Genomic DNA, 25,576 nt, shown 5'->3' on the forward strand with positions numbered 1-25,576 from the left:
TCTGAAAAGAATAATTTTAAGGAACAAACAAGGATATACAAGCTTCCTTTCTTAAAAAACGGTGTTAATGATATCTCACAATTTTGGACTGACTCAAGTGAAGCTTATTTTTTTCTTCCTGAGTGTTTAATTTTTGCCAGAAAAATTTCAGTTTGACTCAACAAACTATTTTGCTCCTACTCATTGTTTGTGTTCTGTGTTCCAGTTTGTCTTCTTTACCAAGAGATTTCTGTATTTGCCCAAGCTTACAACTGATATGCACCATGGGAGCAGCTGGCCTCATGCTAAGTCAGTCTAGCAGCATATTCATCTTGGATTTCTTTCTGTAGAGAACAACAGTAAGGATACCAGTGCACTCATTTGCAGCTAGGAAGATTCATATTCTTTTCATAATAAATCATTGTTGCAACTGAAACTGGACTATCATAAAAGAGAGAGAGCCTCTTATGAAGTTGTACACACCTACTTCCAACAATAAGGATGATACTCTGAATGAATGAAATTTTTCATCCTTTATACAGCTGAATTTTCTACATCCAGCTTTTTTTTTCCCAAATAATAGACTTAAAACAGATCTTGGAAGTTACTGATATCAAAGGCTATTTTTCACTAGAAAAGCAGATAGGCATGTTTCAGAAAGAAACATGAAATCAGTAAGCTCTTAGCACAGTAAGACTCTAAATTATAAGTGTCCCTATAAACTTCACAACATAGACAAACTCAAAGCATTCTAGTTCTCTAACAATGGCTCAGGCTGTTTGTTAGAAAGCTGGTTAAACAAACTCTACTTTCCCACACCTAAAAATGCTGCTGCAGAAGGACAAAGTTGAAATTGCCCTGTTTAACACTATCTCCATACTTCATTACTTGTAGCTTAGGCTTTGATCAGACTTTTAAAATAATAAATACAGAACGGCACTTCCCACACTTACTGCTTTGATTTTATCTTCCACTTGTATTTTTTATTGGAAGCAAGTATTTATTGGTATTTTAAAATTTTTTCTATTACTATTTTTACATTTCATGTACATTGACAATAGGCTGTGATGGTCATTATTTTACATCTCTATGAGTTAATTCCCTTTGCATCACAACTCACTCATTCTACCTAATCAGTGGATCAAAAATTCACCTACATTTTTACTGCATGCAGCACCTGTAAACAAGAACATACCAAAAGTCCAAGGTCAAGAAACAGAAGGCAAGAAAAGAGCCATAAGAACTGTAAGGTGTGTAGTAGGAAAGTGAGCAGAGCAGAACTTCTCAGAAGCTCTTCTGATGCCAACACAAAATTCAGGTAATTAATAATCATGTAGGATTTGACAGAAGCTTTAATTGAAGTTACCATGTTTAAATGTTTATAGTAGTTCCTACAGCAGCAATCTTTGGTTCTATCAGGAATTTTAAACATTAATACCAAAGTAAGCAGAGGATTAAGGTACAGCACAAGTACACCACATCAAATTTGCTTGTAAGTGCAGCCACTTTGATAAGCAGCCAAACAGAACACCATGTCTTAGTCACCAAGGATTGGCTTTTGCAACATCAGACAATGTAGGGCTAGAAATGCCATAAGATATCTAATATCATGGTGATGCTGGAAGCCATTGCAAGTTCTCTTCTGTTCTGCTGTGCCTCTTTTTCTGTTAGGTTCAGAGAAAAAGGCCTTCTTTGGTTTATACATTAAAAATAAAAAAAAACAAACACGCCACTTGCTTTCATCAAAAGCCTGACAAGGAAGAATGCAGTATTTTATAACTTAACTTACTGGAGACTTATGAAACTAATTCACCTTCTTACAGGAGAACAGATACCTTTTAGGGAAAAGGATGTTTCAAAAGATTCCGATGCATCTGATGCAAAGGAAAAACATATACATCACCACTGCCTATTTTAAGTCATACTCCCTCTCTTTGCTCCCCCATTTATTGGGTGGAGGACAGCTGCTTCCTTTGTTACCAGAAAGCCCAAAACATCTTTGAGATTAGCCTCCTAGGCAAATTCCTATGGCATGACTCAGTGGATGTGGTTAAGTTTTTAACAGGTTTCAGCCAGCATTACTCTTCACTTACATAGACATTGCTTAAGATATGTCCAAAAAAAGAGGAAGTGAAGACATATCAAGAGGAAAGTCAATTTTAGCATGGAACACACAACCTGATTATGTGTTCCCATGTAAGTAAGAGCATGGTACAAAGGACAGCCAAAACAGGGACCAGCTGTGCCAGGACTAGGACTAATCTTCCCACCCAACAGTAAATTCAGTCCAGTGCAGACACCCAGCTTCTGGATTACCTTGCAGAATGCAAGATGGATGCTTGGGAGACAAAAGTGCTTTCCCGAAAGACAGTTTAAGTGAATCTAATGACTATAAATATATGCACAAATATAGATACAGAGACATGATGGTCCTTTCCTCCAAGTTTCATTAAAGTAAACCTTACATTTTACAGGACAGAAAGTGGTTGCTAAAGCCTGGATGCCTATGCAATGTCCGAATCCACAAACAACTCCATGCAATTTCATCCCAAGGAGGAAACCACGCTATCATACTGGCAATTAGTATAGCTAAGGTAGACAAATAATCAAGATTGAACCTTGCTCTGCCATAGCAATCTTTTCCCTTTACCCTCAAGCTGTATTTTTGTCAATAAGACTGTTCTTTATTACAAGAGAAAGGGACTACATAATGAATATCCCTTCTCTGTCTCCTCAAATATTCCACCTCTAGTCTTGCTCAAGTGGAAATCACCTCTCAAAGACTGGTTAGTTACAGTTACTTATTTAAGCTGTAGTCAGACAGTTTTCTTAACAACACAATCACTTATGTTTTTCATCTTTTAAAATATTCCTCCAGCTAGGGGAAATATAGCCATTCATAGCTGGAAAAAAATCCCTCCACAAAGCTCTCAAATGAGTTTAAATTGAAGAGGAAAAAATAAACGTGCATTTTTAGGAATCAGTAACAAAGCCAAAACTATTAGGCTTCTACTACAAAAGTAGATTTCAGTTTCTAAAATACAGGAAAATTATCTCATGGAAGGAAATTAAGGAATTATGGAGAAAAAAAAATCCCACCTCTTAGTGCACTATCTGTACTGGAATGAAAGTGATTTATTTATATTACACACAGAGATTTTTATTAAAAAGGCTGGTAATGGAACATTTTATTTTAATGCATCAAGTTGATAAAAGATTAGTTACAGAAATTGAGTATAATGTTGTATAAGTCACATGGATGGGTTATTTAAAAAAAGATTTGATAATTAGAGGAACACATCTCTTATTTCAGTTACATCGTAAAGTGCCTTGTGTAGTCGTATTCTATCGTTGGAATGACTGCCTGTACAAATTTCAAGAAAATAAGAAGGTACCTGAGTTTCTTATTAAGGAAAATGTACAATAGCTAGAAATTCAGCAAAACAAAGCAGAAGTCACATTCAATGGTCTGCTCAGCAGTATTTCTTGCTAATAGGAAAATACCACCTAGCTACTTTAGAGTTAAGAGAGTTGGAGATTATTATTGCAGAATTCTGGTAATGACATTCAATGCTTGACCAAAAATAGACAACCATTTTTTAAAGTTTAAGTAAATGCAGGGAACCAAGAGTTATTTTCACTATATCTTGCAGACACCACAGAAACATTATCAACTCCACTTACACTCTTAATATTTGTTATTAACGAATGCCAAGGTAAATTCTACCCAGCAAGGCTAATCCCTAGCTACCTTCCTGTAGTTGCAGGGAAAGAAGGCTCCTCTCCTCAGTGTTTTAGGGGCTCAGAAAAAGATATCAGCTCTTATTCTGAGCCATCCTTTGAAAGAGTTCCTGCCTGGTCAGAAGGGAAAGTAAGGAGATTAGCTTAAGCAAGCTGAATGCTCTGCCTTTGCAGAGAAGAGTTCCCTTGCACATATCACTTTGAAATGCATGTTGGGCCTGAATTTGCAATCTGGAGTATATTGAATAATTACAATCTAAAGTCTCTTTCCATGTGAGAAAGAGGTAGATAGTTGAAAGTAGTGATTTCTATTGAATTTTCAGTTCCCTGACTATTAAGTTACACTGGTACTGGATGTAAGTAAACCCAATGGTTTGACATAATAGTCTCACTGACCATTTCTTCACAAACAGAAGATATATGAAAATGAGTCAAGAAATGTTAAAAATGCCCCAACTGAAGTGATTTTTTAAAAAAAGAAAAATAAAAACAAGGGGAAAATCACCTACTTGCAACTATAAGAGGACTAGGAAACCTGAACAACTCTGACAGACAAGTTATTTTCCAGTTCAATTCCACTTGCTTGTTGCACAAATTGAGCAAGTCTCAACTCATACAGTAAATGAGAATTTTACTGATTCAAGACCTTTAGCTGCTCAGTAATTCCTGCTTATTTGCCCTACAGCAGCAAAGAACACTATTTTGAAAGGACACACTTGCTTTTATCACAGAGGTTGCTCCAGTCAGAAATTATACTATTGATTCCTACAAAGCATAACTAAGATCACTCAGCTCCCTGAAAGAAAATTTTAATTGTGAGGCATTTGATATTGATGTTCAGAGTAGTTTAAGTGATTTTCATTGCTTTTTGTCAGCAATGTTGTTTTACTACGATATTGCTCACATGCAGAATAGAGAATAGTGGGACCTCTACACCTTCCAGAAATAAATTTCAGATTAACATCTAATAAAAAAGCTGCTCCGTAAGCAGTGATTACACTCTGGATGGAGGCTGTGAACCTCCAGTCTCACCCTCCTACACTGGCATCTCCTTTTCATGCTCACAAAGGAGCTCATCCCAGCACTCCAGCAAGTGCTACCCCAAGCAGCTAGTCACTGTTTTCACACACAATTGTGTTTCAGCTTATGAACCTTGAGGTAACAGACCTTACACTGCAAGCAGTGTCCAAGAATCTGTGTAATAATGAAAAAGGATACATGTGAACTCCAAGTTCTCCCCCACCTTCTGCAACAGTCTCGATTATTTTCTTCATGACTTCTGCATGCCTGAAAAACAGATCAGAAACAAAACATTTAAGGAAGAGGCAACTCCCTCTTCATCAGGACGAATAGGTTTTGTGCAAATTAACTAATTTTGGACCATTAGGTTCAGAAGCAGCAAAATGAAATTTTCAGTTTACTGAGAAAGTAAAATAGCAACAGTAACTGAAAATTAACATTTAGTGATGAATGTAACATTATTTAACAGCTCCTTACATTCCCACAGAAAGCAAAAAATGTTGTATGCTACAATGTAGACTCAATGTCATATGTCAAATGTTGTATGCTCAGTGTAGAGTGCCATGAGAGTGAACGCATACTGCTTGACACCAGTATAACTTTTAATTGCTAAATGCCAATAAAGCCCCCAGATTAAGTCTCTAGAAGGTAATACTGGTGGCAGCCAGCCACCAGAAGTTCCCAGATGCCCTCTGAAGATGATGTCTAGAAACTGCTGTATCATTTTTAGCTGCCTCTGATGCACTCAAACTTGTAAAGCTTGAAGAGGTTTAAAACACTAAAACAATTAATCGTTTCCTAGGAAAGGCAGATTAACTAAATCCTGCACAAATTCAGAACTATTGCTCTAGGACTGGTTTGGGGTATGAAAACTTTCACTGGTGGTAACTTGGGTTCTATAGCAAACCAACATTTTCTCAGCTAGTTTCTTCTTTCTTGTAACTCTATGATTGTAAAAACTCAGTGAGCTGAGAAGTGTTCATCCTTCCCTGTAGTGCTTTACATTCTCATTGGTGACATCCCTGACCTACTATGAACCACACGATATTTGTAGACAAAGCTGGTCCTGGGAAAGCAACACAAAATTACAGAATAGCAAAGGGTGGAAGAGACTGGTCACCATCTAGTCTAAAGCCCTCCTTGCTCAATGAGCAGTCAACTAGAACAGATCACTCAGTGGTGAGTGCTATAACTTGTCTGCTATAGTTTGGAATATCCTTAATGATAAAGACTTCAAAACTTTTAATGACCAGTTACAATTTTAAGTAATGTTCCTGTGTTTAAGGCAGTTCTCTCCCATAAACTAAGGGAGGAAGAACATATCAAATCAGAGGGGAGAACTACTGTATGTTAAATTATGTTTTATTTATGTACCTTTAACACAAACTCCCAGGTTGTATAATTAATCTTAGTTTTATCTATACTTCAACCTTGTTTTAAATAGAGGATTCTGCAGGTAATCTTCACCAGTGACATAAATAATACAGGTTTATGGGTGTCCATATACACAGCACTGCAGGTAAGTGAGCAGCAGTAGTTTAAAATACCCATCCCAAAACAACCAAAGTGCCAACTGAGAAGAAGGATGAGTGGGAAGCAGAGTTTGCATAACTTTCTGACCATGTCTTGATACCAGTACGTCAATCTAAATAGCTGACCAGCAACTGGCATTTAGTAATTATCTCCAAAGTTAATCATGCTGCCAGTGGCTGCAAACAAGGAAGGAAGCTGTTGCAAAGTTACCAAGACACAATGTAAACAGGAACATGCAAGTCTGGGGAAATATTAAAGGTCAGCATTTGTCATTTACTGTTGGTCTTTGCAAGTCAACTAACTCTCAGAGCCGATTCCAGCTCTGGATCCCCATGATGCCCTGCGGAACACATGCCATTTCGGGTGCCAAGGCCAGCTGCTTCTCTGTAGGAAGCTGGCCACTGCCAAAACTTAAGTTTTGACCTTATGCATAACTGTACTTTTTACTGGCTCAGAAGGCAGGTCACCATGCAGGCATTAGAAGTCTTAAACAGCATACTGACTCAACTTCATACATCTTAATGACATTTGCTCTTTTCTGTTTTTTAAGAACTATTCAGGTACCTCAAATCTACAATGGCCACAGAGTAATGGTCATTCTCACTGTCATACAGTTACTCATGAAAAGCTTTGCAGGTGTTTTATAAACTTCATAAAGTTTGTTTCCTGTTTTCAGCCTCCTCCTGTAAGAAAACTTGGAGGAATGAACATAAAATATATAAACACACTACAAAGGAAAGAAATAACTTTTGAAGAAATGTAAGCTAAAATATCCTGCTATCTACAATTTTTCCCTGCAGATATTTAGAGCACATTAGAAGCAAAAAGAGTTTGGAAGCTTATCACTATTCTGAAATGAAGACAAATAAGTCCTTGGAATCAGTGCAAGTAATTACAATTTAATTGTAAATGTGTTTAGTAGTTAACCTGTTTGATAGTCCCTTCATAGCACACAAAGAAAAAGCTGAGAATCATGATTAAAGCAGTTTACAGCAATTAATGAGGAAGTTGACTATGTTCCTCCCAGTACCATAAAAATGCTGACAAGAACTACAACTTACAGAAGAGCTGTACAATGAACAATTTTCACTAACTACTCAAAAGAGAAGCCATCTCAAGCAGCTGACAGTGTGATCCAACTGCTGTTTCTTTCCTTTCTTTAACACCTGACATGAGGATACTCACATTGCAATAAAAAGGTTTGGAATCATACAAATATCCTACATTACACAATTTCTATAGCATGATGGGAAGCAACAGCAGCAGATGTAACTAAACACTCATAGTTCCTAGCTGAATTAAAAAGAAAGCAACAGTTTGGCTATTGGTTTTTAATCCAGAAGCCCAACCTTCTTAGCTGTTAGCCTTATCAATTTGAAAAAATAGCTTAAAACCTCAATTTCAGATATGCTGTTAGCCTCTTTCTTCACAGCCTCAACAATACCTTTTAAACTCTTTCCAGTGTTAAGCAGGTGCAGAACCACGACATCACTTTTTGAGAAGGGCTACAGTTTCCTCCATTTTTAAGACTAGCAACAGACCTGTTTCACTTCACTATCAATCATCTATTTCATGCTTAAAGCTGAAACAAGTGTCATGATGTAAACCATTGCTTCAAGCGTAAGTGTAGATTACATAAAAAAGGAACTGGCACTTCCCTGGCTTCAGAGAAAGTGAAAACATGACCACAGGGCTCTCACCTGTGAAGAGACTCAACCCAAATTCACAGATTAGCAGTGCACTGCTAACACCTCTGCAGAGTAGTAACTAAAATTAAGCAGATAAAATTGCAGCCACAGCCCAGTATAAATCCCACAATTCTACCTAGTCCTAGGGAGATATTTCAGCATGACAGCCCTAGTGAGGGCTGTCATGCTGAAATATCTCTGCATCTTTGTTTGTTCTCAGAGTGCCCTCCAAATACACATCAACAGGAGCTTCTTCCCAAACAATTTACTATCAAGGCTTCCACAACACAAAGTAAAATTAAATTCTGGCTTCAGGATTTTTTTCCTCTTTTTCTCCTATTAATCATCTTCCCGGTCAGTCTGCTAAGACCTCCTACATTCCTCCCACTTGACACTCCATCAAAACCACTAGTTGCACAAAAAAAGATGAATCCATTTTTTGTCCAAAAATCCTTCAGACAGCAAACAAAAAGACAGTCAAAGTCACCAACAGGTTGAGATTAAGACTAGTATGTTCGTATAAGGTACAAGAACACCTTACTGGATTCAAACCAAAGATCTACCTGGTTATCCTTCCTATTTTATAGTACATGCTCAATAAAGAGGCTGGAACAAGCATCTCATAAATGCTCTGTCCAAAGCACTACTAGAACTGCATTTCCAGCATACTGATGGAAATTACCCAGGGACTTTCTTATTCTGAATCCTTCTACTAACTACAGTTTTAATAACCTTGACAATTTTTTATTTCATTAACATACTATGGCTTAAATAAGTACTTAATTTAGTTAGGTGGTGTGTGCAGAAATTAATCCTTTCTGGCTTTGAAAATGCCAGCAGAGTAGCATTCAATGCCACCAGTTTCACTACTGGAAGAAAACTTAAATCCTATTACTTCACCTCCTGTATCATTCATAGCGAAGGTCACAGATATCATAACGTCCTGCTCAGCTTTTTTCAAATATTAAGGGATACAGATTATTCTATCATTTATCATGGGAAAGAGCTTTATAACTTTAGTTATCCCACACAAATCTCTGTATCTTTTCCAGTTTTAGTCTTCTTTCACCTCACAGACTACAGAACAGATGACCAGAGCTGTACTCCAATATTCAATATGTGGTGGTCTCACAGATTAACAGAGGTCTTATGTTGTTTTATGTTCCATTCTTTATCATTTGCTTTGCAGTTCTTCCAGTTCTGCTTCTTGTATTACTCTTGAGTACCCAGACTGACATTTTCATGTTAGTGCAGACTTAAACCTGATGATTTAAAAAGCAAGAATAAACTTTACTACTCCAAAATTTTCAACTAGACCTCAAGAGGGGAAAAAAAATACTTCCCAGTACAATGGCTTCTCTGCTCCATACTGTCCACATGTAAGTCTGACTGCTTGGCAAAAGCAAACAATTTTGAAAAGCAGTGGCTAATGAACTGTGTACTGCAAGAAACATGATATACAGATTTACAAAGCATATGAATATCTATCTTCTTAAGACCAAAATTAGCCATAAAGTACTTGTTGCAAAGTTCCCTTGCTCTCTTCTCTAAATGCTAAGCCAGAAGCAAGAATGCTTTGAGTCTGTGAAAATGACCACAAGCTTGTCAACAAGTTGATTATTTGACACTCAGCTAGTGACATGGATAGCCTAATTGTTTAAGTCAAAGGAAATTAAACTGGCAATCTGAACTCTAATTTTTTCTTTTAAACATATGCACAGTATAATACAAAGAGTATCTTTTCTTAAAAGGTAAAGGCCCAAACTTGTACCTTCAGGAACTTCATACTGTCAAGAAGAATTACACTGTTTCAGATACTGGCTCTGTATCACTAAGACACCCAAAAGGATGTTAGGGCCTACATCTAAGACAAGATACACCTTCCAAAGGCCTAGAAAAAATATCTGTGCAGCTAGTTGAACTATAGGCTCCCTATGTCTTGGGTAAGAAACATGGAAAATGGAACAATACGCAAAAAAACCAACTGCATTTTGCAGTTGTGTTCAACAAATACTTCAGTGTGACAATCACAGGATCTCTATTAATCAGTGCAAAATGTAAAGGGGAGCAGGAGATAGTTAACATAAATAAGAAACTGCTATTTAATGTTCAAATAGCTTTTTCAGCTGCCAGAAGTATACACTGTACTTCTACTCTCCCCAAAAAGTAGACAAAAGGATAAAACTTTATCTCATGGAATTCTGGTAGTCTGCCATCTCCTGGAGTACACAAGGAAGAGGAGTTAAAAAAGCAAGTTGATCAGAGAAGACAGTGCTAACTGCAGAACACAATACACTGAGCACTGGAATGAACTCAGAGAACTGCTGATCCTTTCCTTTCATACTGCCTCAGAAACCAACAGACCAATACAGCAGCCAATTGTAGAAATATGTCCAGAAGACCTGAACAAAAACCTTAACAAGAGCAGTGAAGTGCCTTGTATTGCAGGCACTATCAGACCAGAAACAAAGACTTACCTGCATGGATGAACTGAACACATGGGAGGTGGAGGAAGATGAGGATGGTTTTCAATGGTCACTGTTTTTTTGACATGATCTTGACTAATATCTTCATACATATGCTCTACTGTTAAAGGCTGCCGCTGCTAGAGGGGAACAAGGAACACGAGAACAAAAGCATTACTAATAAAGACTCTTGCTCCTTTCTAACATCAGTAACAGACAATGCTCCAAAAATTACAGGCATCTAAAATATAAAAGTTCTGAAGGTACAGTGAAAGAATTGCATAAAAATCCATATGGTATAAAAATAGTACTGCACAGATTTTCCTTTAAGCAGTGTAGTCAACGTATTTAACAACCAGCTAGGTTCCCACCTCAGTATTTGAGCAGTGGGCCCTACCCAACTTTAGCTCAAGAAACCTAGTGATTAAAGGGAAGAACTATTCATATATTCCTTTCCTTTTGAAGGAGATGAAAGCACATACCTGCTTACTTGACCAGTTCTACAGTGCTAACAAAAACACCAGTGCCTTCCTTCAAAATACGCTCAGTTATCATGTGCAGTTTTTAGTGAAATTGTTCCAACTTGCTGCAAGTACAATAAAAGTCCTACCTACAAGCCTATATTATTTAATGGTTTTCTTACCATTTTTTCCTTTAAATTTCTATTGTGAATAAGCAACAAAATAGCCTATTTGACACAGCGAGCCACATTTCACAGACGCAGGAAAAAAACCCCAACATAGATATACCTCATCATATCCAAATAACCAGAGCCTTGGAGTCTGGTAATATTTGTCATAGGTGATGTAGAGGTCATAGGTTCTAGTCTGTAGAATAGCATCTTCCCCTCCAACATCAACTTTAGTTTTGTTAGCTTCTACAATCTGTCGTGTGTCAAGCGTTGCCTGGTTCAAGGTAAAAATAACAAGATTAGAATAATCTTGCTTGAGTTCCTTCCTTTCCCATCCTAAGTAGTTATGTAAAACTGTTAATAATGTTCTTAAGTGGGCACAAAAACCCCCCAACTTATGGTTTGTTTTTATTTCTAAATTAGAAGCATCAGTTTCTCCACCAACAAGTAATTTTTTGTTTTATTTTCGGTGATTTTTTTTTTTTACTTTTCAAAAAAGGTCTGATTTTTCAAGGAAGTAGGCAGCTATGCTGTTACACCCCCTACCTTCTTTCACAAATAACAGACAATTCCAATGAAATTCACATGGCAAAGGTCTCAGTTTGTGCAGGTTCATTAAGACTATAGCATAGTACCACAAATAATGAGGCCTTCTGTTTTCTCTATAAACATCTGAGGTATTGGTGTAATCTACTGAACCTACAGGCCACTCATCCTCCCTGTGTAAGCCCCAAGAATCACCGCTGCATTTTTTAACTTCTCGTGAATACAGCGGTGTTTGTACAAGCAGAGCAAAAGGATTAGCAAAACCAAGGAAAATTTCTGTGGGACAAATCTTTGAGGACCCGAGGGTTCAAGTTAGTGCAGTAGATTGGCAGGAGACAAATCCATAGAAATCCAAGCTCAGTAATCCTACTACTCATAAGCTTGTTATTTCAGCCATTTATCATTATTTTTACTTTGCTTGTGCTTATATTGTAACAGGCAAGAGAGAGAACTGTTCACTCACATCATCTGTCTCCAATAGCCCACTCTCTTCATACTCTGAAAAGAAGACCCATAAAATTTTGTGTTCAGCTTGTAGCCAGTCATTATATTTATCATTCATAAACAACTACTTTAAAAAAATCGACATGTATCTAAACAAGTTTTATTCAGGTAATCTTCCCAATCCCCAAACCAGACTATCTCTTTTTAAACACAAATTTGACCAAGACTACAGTAAGTAGCTGGACTGATACTTCAGCTATACTTCGCTGAAGTATAGCTCCACCTACTTACTGTAGGTAATAAATAAAATATAATAATTCCTGTAGGTAATAAATAAAATATAAAATTTTATATAGGCAGATTTTATATGTAGGTACGATGTAGTGTTCATACCTACACTTAAAATCAACTACACTTGAGTTTAAGTGTAGGTACAAAGCTGGAAGGAAGCTGTGCTAAATCCCTAATTTAAACTTTCTTAGATTTGTTCTGCTACACAATTTTCCAATCACTAATATTCAGTCAGGTTTTTAGCACACAAGTTAGAGTAAACATGCATCAATAAAACCATACAAAGGACATTTAAAGAGCACAGGCCTACTGAAGTTTTCAGCATGAATTCCTTGCAAAGAATGAGTAGTGTTTTAGAGTGTACTGCTTTAGTTAAAGACCTGAAATAAAATATGTCCCACACAAATTAAGGAAATACCTTCCATGTCTGCAGCTTCTCCTTCATCTTCCTCGTCATCATCTTCACAAGATGCTGAACACTCTGGTATTTTTATATTATCCTTCAGAAGTTAAATTGAAAATACTGCTTTAATGACTGTTCCAGCTACATAGCCTAATAGCCCCAAAAAACTGAAGGTGTTAAGTCCAGTCAACACATTCAGTGAGCCAGAAAGCTAACTTCTGAAATATTGAGAACTACACTGAACTCAAATACTTGCTTAATAACTCATCCTTGTTTCAAAGTCCTAGTATGACATTAAAAATCCATTTTAAAAGTTTTCCTTTCACTTTGCAATCTGGAATGCCTTAATCCCTAAACAAAGAAAAGCAACCATGGTGTTAAACAATCAAGAGATCCACCTATCACAAATGAAAGGCAGTAACTAAACAGCTAAGACTAAACATGTAGGTTAAGTATTTTTTAAGTTGCAACCCACAGCCAACTATGAAGCAGTTATCATAAAATATCTCAAAGAAGGGACCCATAAGGATGATCGAGTCCAACCTCCTCCTCTTTGTGGGACTACATGAACTCTATTATATGACTAAAAGTGTCACCCAGTTTCACAGACTATGAGCCCCGTCCAGTTCCATAATTGTTTTAAACCACTAGACAGTCACAAAAGGTATCACATTTTGATATAATTCTGCAACACAAGAATTAGAGTCCAACAGAAACAAATACAGCACAAGCCCACAGGTAACTTTTGGGCCTTGCACAGCATAGAATCCAATGAACAACTCCAAAGAAATTCAGAAAGTAAAGGTCTCAATTTACAGAGGTTTCATTAAGATTTTAGGAGAATACTCCAAATAACAACTACATTTGGAAGCTCCTTTAATTCTGAGCATCAGGTGGCTGAATTTTTCATTAAAAAACCCAAACCACCAAAACCAATAAAAAACTAAGTGACAACGTGCATTGTCAAACAGAACCTGGATTGGACCCACAAGCAAACAAGTTTTTCTACACACAATAGAGATAAAATCCAATGCAAAGCACACAACAGCAGTTATGAATCACAGTAACATTCTGCAGGTATTGTGTTTTGCAGAAAAAGTTATCAACTTTAGTCATTCCTTGAGTATTTCTTCCACTCTCATGTTACTGACTTGTAAAAAAGCAGTATTTTTACTATATTCAGCAAAGTCATTTGGTATACCTGCACTTCACTGTTCATCAAATCGATAGCATTTTTTGAGCTGTTTATAATTATGCAGTAGCATAGGACAGCCCATTTTTCCCCATTAATTTTTAGAATCCAAAGCTTCTTGGATGCTCACAGCCCACAGCCAGAACTCCCCATACAAACTCATCTTTAAAAGCATTTTGTGTCTCTGTCACTTTCTTCATGTTTCTTAAACATGTTAGTCAATACATTTGCATTTCAAGTACTTCCTGAGGACATAAGTTTCAGGTTTGTTTCCTGCTGAAGTGACTTTTTGGAAACATGCAGAAACTGAGGACTACATAACATGTATACATTTATACAAATAAAGTTCTTCTAAACTGAAGGGCATAAACCTGTCAAACTGGACCAATGTGCTAAAAGTCTACTCGCTGTAGTTGAAGATCACAAAGAAACACTTTACATTCCCACATTACTTTTCGACATAAAAATTTCTTTACATTGGATTTCCAAACACTAATGTCTTGAAAAACAAATGTGTGACATCAGTATGAACAGAATTTAATTTTCAGTTTGTAGAAGCCTGGCACAGGAGCACTGGCTAAAGACATTGCAAAAAGACAAATGCCTCAGTAAACACAGCGATAAGGAGACGCACATGCTTAGACTAATATCACAGGCTCTGAGGGTCAATGTACCTCTGCAAAACAATTTGTAATGAAGTGCCATTTAATCTTTCACAGGGAGTACTGAGTACTAGATTGACACTGGTAAAACTACTATTACCTTCAGGGCTGTAACAAAGCAAGAGAAATTTAGAAACAAGCACCTTACTGTCTAGTGTGATCTCCTTAACTGCTTCTGTTGCACCCACTATACCTGTAAATTGAAGAAGCTTGTGTTAAAAAAGCTTGGTTCTTGGTTAAAGAACAGCATAGAAAGAGTTTGCAAGGATTTTAAAAGCAATGTCTCATCTTTAAAGTCATACCTCAACAACCTTGATATGTGAGAGGCTGTTCCTTCAGTATTGGTAACATGCTTAGTGCAGAACATCCCTAAGCAAACCATACCAGTAACACAGAACACCACAGCACAGATGTGCCACATCTTAAAAAGTCCGTGATGGAACTCTGAGAATTTGGACTTCTATTTTAAGGTCTTTTTGCATAAAAGTGAATTCAGGAGAAGCACTCACATCACAACAATGAAACTCAACTTCATGAAAAAGGCAGGCATTTATGAATATTTCTGAGCTTCCTGAAAGCAATGACAAAGCAAAATGGAGCACAGCAATCAATGCTTTTAGCTGAGGGAAAGTGGGGATATAAAACCACACCAAATCATAGAAGTTTCCGATCTTGAGATACTCCCCATTAGCCTTCTAGTTCTTACTGCAGTTCTCACATAATACCTTTTGGCATACATGCCAAGATTCTTCTTTGACAGAGTACATTTGTCTGATTAACTCTTCAGCTGTGGAAACAGATTTTATCTCATTTGACAGCATTCAGACACCTGGCGAGGTTTAGCCAGGGTGTTACAGTTGTGCTGTACTGTATGGTGCCCAAACCAGTCAACTGTAAAAGGAAAAACCTGGCAGAGGAGTCTATTCACAGGAGGGACGGATACTGCACACTTAATTCAAGGACAAGACAAAGCTATTCCAAATTATTTCTTTGGTGTGGGGGCACTCAATTATGAACTATGATACCTTTAAGAATTGCCAATGATGAAAAATGTATGCCTACAGAAAAAAAAAAGCATCATCTCCAACCCTTTTCCTCCCCACCCTGGCAAACTATTTAGAGAACTTTCTCTATATTACAGCAAAAAAATTTACACCAAAGAAAGTAAAAACTTAGAGAAGTACTTTTGGAAATGGTGGAGAAAACATCATTGAAGGACAGAATTGTATTAACACATGATGGAATATCATGAAACAGATTAAAACTAATATCATTGCCAACTAGAAATAAACAGAAGTATTTTTAAAACACTGTGCTAGAAAAGCCAGTGAGATAGATTCATATAAGCAGTATTTTTTAGACTTCTTTATAAACACAAGCTCATTTAAGGGATTATTGTAAAATAGGATCATCTTCCACTCTCATCTCTGTACTTAACATCTTTCTTTTTAGTACAGTATCCACAATTTAAAATAACATCATCTTCACAGGATTTCCTTAATAAGGAATGAGTACTACACAGCTCATACTTTAAAATAACTTCCTAGAACTTTAGTGTCATCATCTCTGAAAAGGAGCCTTTTTCAAGCATATACAGCCACACAGTTAAACACTGTGTATCAATCAGATAGGTAGCTGATAATGTAACTTATTTCCTCCAGACTACATATTGGTACACAGACGTGTATTTAAGAAAGATTTTACTTTCTAAGAGTGGAAACTGAAAATCAGATTGCCAAATGCAAAGCCTGCAGCAAGACCTTGAATACCTGCATTGTGAAAAGTGTCTACCCATCCCCCATCACCATCATCTTCTTCTATAATTGCCTCCTGCTCATCTGAGTATTCCATCTGCTTACACCTTTTATAGCACGGCACTACAAAAAATGACAAAACAAAAAGAATGCAGTCAGTCATTCTTATACAAAATCAGACTGGAGCATGATATTGTCCTACAAGGCCTTCTAAAAATGTGTTTTCATATATCCCTATTTAAGGAATCCTAAGGCTATATTTCAAATGCAAAAGTTTGAACTTCCAAAAATATGTTGATATGCTGTACTACGTATTTTACTTAATGTAAAATACAACTATTGCTATAACCTTAGAAGTTCATCTTTCTGTTAAATATTAGAACAGTTTCATCCAATCTCTTAAGGATTAGAAAATAATTTCTCATTTGCTAACAACTGGAGAGAACCTGTAAGTTTTCTTCACACTGGTAAACAACTAAGGACAACTTTGCCTGGATTTTCATCAGTTTTCCAAACTCATTTAGGCTCTAGAATGCTGCTAAAAGTTTGCAGCAGCTACTTATGCAATACATTAGGTATGTTTAATTATAATTTAACATCTAGAAATTTAGATGGTAAGAATTCATGTGATATTAAGAATAACTTCTGTCATATGCATTACAGAGCCATTTAAATTGAGATTTAGAGAATGCTTTCAGAAAATAGTCAAAGAAAGACTGAATAACTGATCAGGACAAAGCAGGCATTTCCCAATAGTGTGAACAAGCACTATGTAGAAAATGCTCCTTCCTTTTCTATTAATGTGGAGAAAAATAGATCCGCTACATGAAGTGCAGCATTTGAAAACTGCTCTTTAACCTTTCAGAAAGGGATAAAAGAGGTGTGAAAGTCAAAGTGAAGTCATCCAAAGACTTCTAAAATGAGGTCTGTAGGATGGTTCCCAGTCTCAACTACAGCCCACACCTTTTACTCAGGTGGGAGGCCAATGTGACACCAGCAGCAGGAAGCACATTATTTTGGAATGTGATCAAGACGATCGAAGCAACAAGGAACCTCAGTAGTGACAGGGAAAGAAACAAAGCAGATCAACTGGCTATCACACCATGAGGCCCATGTCAGGAGAATGTCCAGTGTTACTGTAGTAATTTTCTCATGATAGCGCAAGACCCCAGAAGCCAGCAAGGAAAATCCAAGTATATAATACATTCCTCTGCAGGCAAAAATTTCCTCAGGCTTAGTGCTAATGCTTCATCTAATAGCTTTGACACATTTTGATACAAGATCTTTCGTATCTCCCCATAGTTGTGTCAAAATGTTATCCTTCTTATCCATTAAAAAGTCATCACCACATGTATTATATAAACACAACTGTGAAGGTGAAAAAAATTAATTCAAGATTGTATTTATATGATTCTAATTGACAAGGGCATTGACATTAACTACATATTCAATTCTAATTCACTTGAATTAGAAGTATCAGTGTCAGCATAAAAAACATTTTGAGAACTCTTTAATAGTCTAAGTTTCCAAAGGAATGAGGAAAAAAAAACATATCTTCATTTTAGACACTGAACATGAGTTGAAGCAAAGACATACAAAGAGGTTAATAATGTTTAAAGTTCATTTATACTTCATCAAGGCAAGCTTTATGTCTCATATAAAGCTCTACAATAAAGTGGTCTAAGAAAAAGAATTTAGGAGTGCAGGAAAAACTTCTTTAATATTGCAAAGCCAGAGCATCTGAAGCGTAAGGTATTCTAAGAACACTTACATTTCAATTTCAGGCTTACCATTTTTAGTTACCAGAAACTGTTTGTCTGTTGGCAGATAAGCTTTGACTTTTAATTCTTCTCCTGAAGCCCTGTAAAATGAAGCACACCATTTGAGAATCTGATGACCTGCAAACAAAAGATCCCTTCTATTTTCATGTTGTGTCAGGAATGTTTTATATAATCCTCTTGACCTATTCTCAGAATTGGTTTGCTATGACTTTACTCCTCCCTATATACATTTGGTATGGTGTTAGAAAGCTTGGCCACCCCTAACTGTTCTGAGATCAAAACCATTTTATGCCTCAAAAACTTTCACTCTGAGATGGCCAAGGAAAGGTGGATTGACGAAATAATCTATTCTATATAAAATTTTCTGGGATCAGCAACAACAAAGTAGCAAATGCCTAAAGAAAACAGCTTCAGAAAAGCAAGAAATAGACCTCTATAAATACAAAATCTGTCCATAGTCACTAATGCTTAAGTACACTTAATTTCACATTATTCATGCATTTGCCTTCACCTTGAGTGTTTTTTTTGTTTGAAATAAGAGTAACATTCTAAACAGCCCATTCCAAAATGCTGCTAGACTCAACATCATGTTTTCTCTGAAGGAGGTGGCAAAGGGGCAGGGAAACAATGATTCAAACATAGTAATTTTTGATTCAGCCATTCGAGGCTCAGTACAGAGCCAAGACCCTGATGATACCAACTGCACAGACAATGCTCATTTAGGAGCAGTTTCATAATGCAAGACACCAGTAAAACATAAGGAAGCACCTTATTTGAACCCTTACTGTGCACAAAACAGAAGGGATTTCCAAGGGCAATCACTGCACACGATGAACTGCTGTGGGCTAACTTGAATATATTTATTAACAAATGCTTGTCAAAATATACCATTTACAGCTACTGGCAAACAATTCCAGTTGTACATGGCCTTTACTTTTTCAATCACCAAGACAAACCCGGGGAGACATGCTGCTACTGCAGCTAAGCACTAAAAGCATTTACAGTATATAACAGATTATTTTCCCTAAAACCTTAGGAAAACAAACAAAAAATCCCCAAGCAAATCTTCATCTCAGCTACTGCTATACGGCAATTAGTAAGCTCTATAGAGCCATCATGAAAGTTTTACTGGAAAAGTACACTTACTGCTCTGACAACTGTATGGCTAAATCCAATGGAAATACACCAAAGCCCAGGTAAGAATGCTAGCTTTCTACAATTCTTTCAATTTTCCTTACCATTGCCAAGTAGGACAGTGGTGAACTAAGTGGTCTCCAGCTGCAACAAACTGTTAAGGCAGGAAAAGAAATTACTGTTACATATGGCCAAAGACAACAATCTCCATTTTTTTCTCAGCATTAGTATTTCAGTTCCACATTCCTTTGATCGATTAACTGTGTAATTAGCAAATGTTTCAATCAGCTTGATGCTTTATTTTAACTCCATATCTCAGCTAACCATGAAAATGGAAAGACTAAATCAACTTCACCTGAAATGCTTACTAAGCACCATAGCAAATTCAGTGTTTCAAAACCTGTGATACTACCTGCCAGTCTAGTAAGAACCAAAATAGTATCTGGACCTAGTAAGACTATTTATTTTGTAATAAAGAAATTATTTTTATTTGCCACTATTCAAACTTTTGCAAAGATAACAAAGAGCTTAATGTAAAAAAAAAAAAGTTTAATTCCCTTTCCTTGTTCAAAACAATTTTGCAGTAAGAAAAGCGAGACCATCAATCCACTGAGTCAGTGAGAGAACTGCAACAAAGAAATAAACAGCATAGATTTCATATAATGACTATCACTATAATAGCTGATCACTGATGTAAACTAAAAATGGATTACCACTTACCTAGTACACTAAATATCATATCAGCAACTTTGTTCTGAAGAAATAGTTTTTAAAAAATTCACTCTGCTTGTTCTTAGTGTCAAAGATAAAGCCTGTTATAAAATTGCATTACTATTTCAAAGTGTTACTGTCATGTTAAACTTGCCAGCAATGTCATGTGTGTACAAACTAAAAATTCATGCAGCAAAGCGTAACCCTCTGGGCTTGTCTTTGTACACATGAATTGAGGAAGGCAAGCCCGCACTCAAGTGATTTTTGTGGCCTCTGCAGCACTCCCTTTGGAATATGAGGTGCACAGCCATTGCTACAGGTGCTGTCTTGTCTTGAAGTGCCACTTTCCCTCCCCAGCTGCCCAGGAGCTGCTGCAGTGTGATGTAACAGGCTTGCAGCAGGTCACAGCCACTTCCTCATCACGTCCTCCATAGGCAGGCGGATCAGTGCTGCAGAAAACACCACAGTGCACACTGCACACGGATTAACAGGCTTAATCTCTGCAAAAGTGCTTCTCTTTCACCTATTTTCAACAAAAACCTCTAGCAAAACTCAATCCTTTAAAAAAACCCAGCAAACTCTTCCAATACACAGGAAAATTTTAAAACTCATTATCTTTTACATAGTAAACATAAATGAAATTCCAGAAATATTTAAAATTCTCTGTTCAAGGAATTGAAGCTCTGTTTATGACAGCAATGTTGAAATATATTACTAAATATGAAAAACAGTGTAGTTTGTGGGTCTAACAGATACATAGCCCTAAAACAGCACTTGAAATTTCATCTATTTTTTTTTCACTTGAGGCAGCAAAATTATCTTGCTGGTTTCACTTTCTATTTCTCAAGCACTGATGCTACCTCATATCTGAATCAGTACTGGAAAGCAGAAGGAGATCAATTTTAGGACATCTTATTTCTAGTCCTGAAGAAAAGTATTTTAACAATTTCCCTCTATTTACACACATAATTAAAACAGGTGTCATCTTTTGGCAGTATTAACTAGTAAGAACTCATGACGGGCAAGAATTTTTGAAAATAAATCAAGTGCACAGATAAGTGAAAAAAAGGGAGTAGGTGTTGAGTTTGATGAGTCATCTTTAGTCTCAATTTACTCATCCTCAGAGGCAAGCCACAGGTACCCCACAAAAATCTATACACCAGTTAAGTGTCTCAGACTAAAATACAGCTTAAATTACCCAAGAAATACAAACTCATGCAAAGACAACATCCTAGTGTCATCATTCTTCTTTAGCAACTATTCCTATATGAAGACTGTCAAAGGGGTAATCAGCAGGTCCATGCTCCAGCTTCATCTAAATTTACCAAAAATTTAATCTTGCTGTATAACTGGTTCCCTTGACTACTGTTTTGAAGGATCCAATTTATTCATCCCAGCAGCATCTAACTTGACACACAGAACATGGACTATTCATATTCCTAGTGGTGTTTAAAGGCTGCAAACTGTTTAATGTAATACAGTGTGGTTCTTGCTATGTTCTATAGAAGATACCTTTTCTTACAATACTACTGCAAATTCTTCTCCCATAAACCACAAAGGGATTAAGTATTGGTATAACATTTGTCCAGACTTTCTCTGTTATTCTAGTTTATATACAAGACCACATATTATTGCATAACATATATTAATATTTATATACACACATACATACGGTTGTCAGAACAGAACATCATGTTGCTAAGCCTGTTTTTCTGTGTGGTACTTCTGTGTCAGAGGGAGAGAGTGAGGGTTTGCTTGCCAGGGCAACACAGCAGAAAAATACAGGCACCAGTATTAGGAAAAATATTTCTGTCCACATTATCTACCCTAATCAATCATCATTTGTTCCTTTTTTTTTCCACCTCATCTTTACAATTTTTTATCGTTTCATTTTTCTTTCATTCTACCTAACAGTCTTGACCCTGTTTTATTAGAACTCTGTAAAGACTAAGTTTTTGCAGATCAGTAGCAGTTCAGTATGAGAAAAAGTGTAAGGGGGAAGTTAAAATAGCTCAACATAGCCAGTGTTCTTACTGTTCCAGGAAAAAAATCCTGTTTGTTGCTCTTTGCATTGGAGTTCTTAAAAAAATACAACTGCTTGGCAGCAATTCAAAATACAACCAGACTAAAGAGAAGAAGAGGGAAAAATAATAATCATTGGATACATGGTGTGAACAAATATATGATCTTCACAGAGCCTTGGAAGGAACAAAAACAGAGGTAAGCAAAGACTGTTCCAAAGATAAATGCTCCCATTCAAGTTCCTCAGAGGAAAGAAACCAGTATATTCCTACTTCAGTCCTGAACTCCCATGACAAATGGAGCTGTTGACCCAGCTTCTTTACAATCTTTTCACAGCATAATAGGGGAAAGAAGCATCCCACATTCAGATGCCTAATGCCGTTTCAGAAAAAATTATGTTGATCTATTTTAATCTGTAGAGTAAAAAAGGCCACTTAGAAATTTCACTTTGTGGAAATTATTTTAAGAAGCAATAATTGGCAAAGACATGATCTGTTTAACATGGTTATTTTGCATAAAAAAATGCATCATTACTTCCAAAATAAATTTAAGTTTCTAAATACTTACTTCTTCAGGTGTAATTACTCCAGTTTCTTTAAACTTGGACTCCTGCAAGAGAAAAGTTTTTGAGAACTACTGACAAATCAACACAATCCACTTTACTGAAGACAAACATCTTCTCTACTCTCGTTTTGCAATTAGTTCTGTCCAAAGATCCAAGAATCAGCCTGGAGGCAACCTCTGCCACAACTGACAGTCAACTTACATTAGAAAATACGGAAGGAAGGCTCCCCAAAATTGCTTGTTGCAAAATATGAGCTGTTATGAAAAATTATCACCCAAATTATTTTTTTTGCTACTGCAAATTATTGCAATAATGAAGAAAAGATGGCTGGCACTCAGTATTTCGTTTGCCAGTAAGAAACAGAAAATCAGTTGAAATCAGTGATCTGTCAAGGACTCCAGAGTTCTAGGCATTGAACAGCACTGCAATTCATCAATATGAGGTTTGCAGTTAAGTAAAGTCATGAATGAAAGACCAAACTAACTCTGCTCTGGGGTAAAAAAAGTTAAATACAAAGACTTAGTAATATACTCTCTTTTAGTGCCCATTTCTGTGCTTTCATCATGCATCCCCATGGAAACAGCTTCAGTTTTTACATATTGTTGTGGGGAGCTCTGTGTATGAAAGAATAGATGGTGAGCAGACACCAGACTTATTCTGCATGGAGAAATTAAGTACTTTAGCATTAAAGGCAACACTTATGAAGCTTAAGGATAACACATCTTGTGTCATACTCAAATCTAGACTAAGTGTATTATGTTTTGACTTCTGGTTGTTTCTTCAGAAAAGCCTCAAGCACCAAGGTATCCTACTGCTCCCCAGCATTCGAGCTGTTCAAAACCAGCTTTTGAAAGAGAATAAAATTTCAACCATGGCATAACTGACCTCTTGCCCTAAGGAGCATATTTTTTTCCCCTACCTAGACTAAAAGCATCAACTGAACATGCCTTGCTCCCAGCCACAACTTCGCCATATTCAACCAGACAAAAACCACTGAATAAAAGCAGCCCCAGCTAAACTTGGGTATTCACATTCCTTCCCTCAGTCTGTGCTATCACCTGTGCTACAGAAAATGAAAGGAGCACACCTGTTTCATAGGTACTGATTACTGCTTTTCTGCCCCAGTCCTAAGGAAGATACACTTAAGAACAAGATAAAGATAAGGAAAACAGCAGCTCTACAAACATTGTAACATCATTATATACTAGGTGACTGAAATCAAAGTAATTTCAATTGCTATAAAACTCAGAATCCTCAATAACACATTGTGCAACACCACAGTGGAGACAACTTACTAGTTCCCCTCAAAATGAACCATAAGCAGTAGGGAACATGCACAAACTCTTGTCTCTGTAATTACAGAAAGAAAACAGGTAAAACATTCATCCTTTTTTCCCTGAGGTTAAATAGCTCATTTTTCCACGTAAGTAAATCCTTCAACTGGGAGAGACAAAGGTCTAGTTTCTTTCAAAAATTACCAAGTTGGAGTATTTATTTTGCCCTCATAAATGGAACATATACACACAATATCAACACCTTCCATTTCTGGAAGGTTCCACTCCCGCCTCCTCCCAGTAATGCATCTGGAGACAAGGATTCGTCCACTACTACACCAGCTGTGCAACAATAACTGTACTACTGAACAACTCACTTCACCTTCCCATGGCACAACTTCACTGCAACTCATACATTTCACATTGGTGGGCAACTCTAGGCAGGTCCACTATGCAGACAAGAGCATCCCAAACACCACAGAGGAACAAGTTCAATTAATAATTGACTGTCCCTGGTATTTACGCAGAGAAGTAAGCTGCAGGGTGCAAAGCACATAAAAGGTCAAACCACAAAGCCACAGGCAGAGAGACTGTTGTCATAAACAAGTGTTTTTTTCAAAAGCATGCAGAAGCATCAAAATCAGTAGTGAAAAAACTGCTGCGAAGTTAAGCACTTGTATACAAATTTGGGGTTTCTATAAAAAATTGTTTGCAAATAAGAGTCAGAGAATGGGATGTAGTCTAAAAACTGCAGAAAATTATAATTTCTTTCTACCTAAATATGCAGTAACAGGAAATATGACAGATATGCTGTCTACTTTTATAATGACCCAATGGCTCATTTCTGCTATTCTCAGCTACTTTGGTACACAGAGGCTTGTATTAATACTGTAATTCTGATACAGGAATAAGCTGGGCAATGTAAAACCTGCTCACCCAACGAAGGTGTGTGGCTAATTTTGTTGTTTTGGTTTGGATTTTTTTTTTTATGTCAGCTGAAAAAGTTGCCCTTTACCCAAAATAACCATGCAATGCAATTCCTGAAACCAGGCTCAAGCCTCTCTGTACGCTCGGATTTCAATTCCTGGACACACAACCACGTAAGACTTTCGTAATTTTAACAGAAAACAGCAACACATTTAAGTTATTCCCTGAGAAGCAGGAGCAGCAACACCTGTTCTTCTCGAGGCCCGCCCCTCCCAGGTGGATGCTCCCCCTCTGCGGGATGAGCGCCAGCCGAGGTCCCCCCATCCCCTCCGGGCCGCGGGGGGATGAGGGCCGACGGCTGTGCCAGCACGCCCAGCACCGCGCCCTTCCAGACCCGCAGCCACGCAGCTCCTCGGGCCCGGCCGGCAAGGGCACCGACAGCTCCCGGGGCTCACGCAGGGACGCGCGGCCACGGGCGCCCTTCCTCCCCGTCCCAGCTCCTGCGCAGGACCGGCACCTTGAGTACGGGCGTGAGGTACTCGGCCACCTCCAGGGCCTTCCCCTTCACCGTGTTGATGACGTTCTGCATTGCGGCGGACGGACGGACGGACGGACGGACAGCGGCCGCGCCCCCGCCCTCGGCACGGCGTTCCCGCGGCCACCGCCCACGTGACCCTCCCCTCACGTTCCCCCCGCCCCCCGTCGCAGGCGCGTGACGACGCACGGCGCGCGCGCGCAGGGCGGGAAGGCGGGGCCGTGGTTTACGCGGCCGCCGAGGGGCGCGCGTGAGCTGAGGGGGGCGGAGCTCGCGCG

General features: G+C 37.6%; 1 protein-coding gene across 1 annotated transcript; it reads right to left on the bottom strand.

The window, feature by feature from the left end:
* Positions 1-935: 935 nt before the first annotated feature.
* ATG3 (autophagy related 3) lies at positions 936-25,449 on the bottom strand. Its single transcript, XM_039718173.1, has 12 exons — positions 25,281-25,449; positions 22,565-22,606; positions 19,369-19,418; positions 18,140-18,210; positions 16,365-16,472; positions 14,739-14,788; positions 12,757-12,838; positions 12,067-12,101; positions 11,176-11,331; positions 10,439-10,566; positions 4,939-5,007; positions 936-3,374 (listed from the first exon to the last, which is right to left on the bottom strand). Exons 1-12 carry the CDS (start codon positions 25,350-25,352, stop codon positions 3,293-3,295), a joined length of 945 nt encoding a protein of 314 aa, XP_039574107.1. The 5' UTR covers positions 25,353-25,449; the 3' UTR covers positions 936-3,292.
* Between the last annotated feature and the right edge of the window lie 127 nt (positions 25,450-25,576).

This window comes from Passer montanus, unplaced genomic scaffold, assembly GCF_014805655.1.
Source record: "Passer montanus isolate IOZ18808 unplaced genomic scaffold, ASM1480565v1 scaffold39, whole genome shotgun sequence".
In the NCBI taxonomy this organism is placed as follows: domain Eukaryota; kingdom Metazoa; phylum Chordata; class Aves; order Passeriformes; family Passeridae; genus Passer; species Passer montanus.

Excerpts from the sequence above, each read along its gene's own strand:
- ATG3 (XM_039718173.1), bottom strand. The coding sequence starts at position 25,352 with ATGCAGAACGTCATCAACACGGTGAAGGGGAAGGCCCTGGAGGTGGCC. Across the intron at positions 19,419-22,564 it reads GAGTAATTACACCTGAAGAA|TTTGTTGCAGCTGGAGACCA; the intron begins GTAAGTATTTAG and ends CTGCCTTAACAG. Across the intron at positions 3,375-4,938 it reads GGAGAACTTGGAGTTCACAT|GTACCTTCTTATTTTCTTGA; the intron begins GTATCCTTTTTC and ends TAAGAAACTCAG.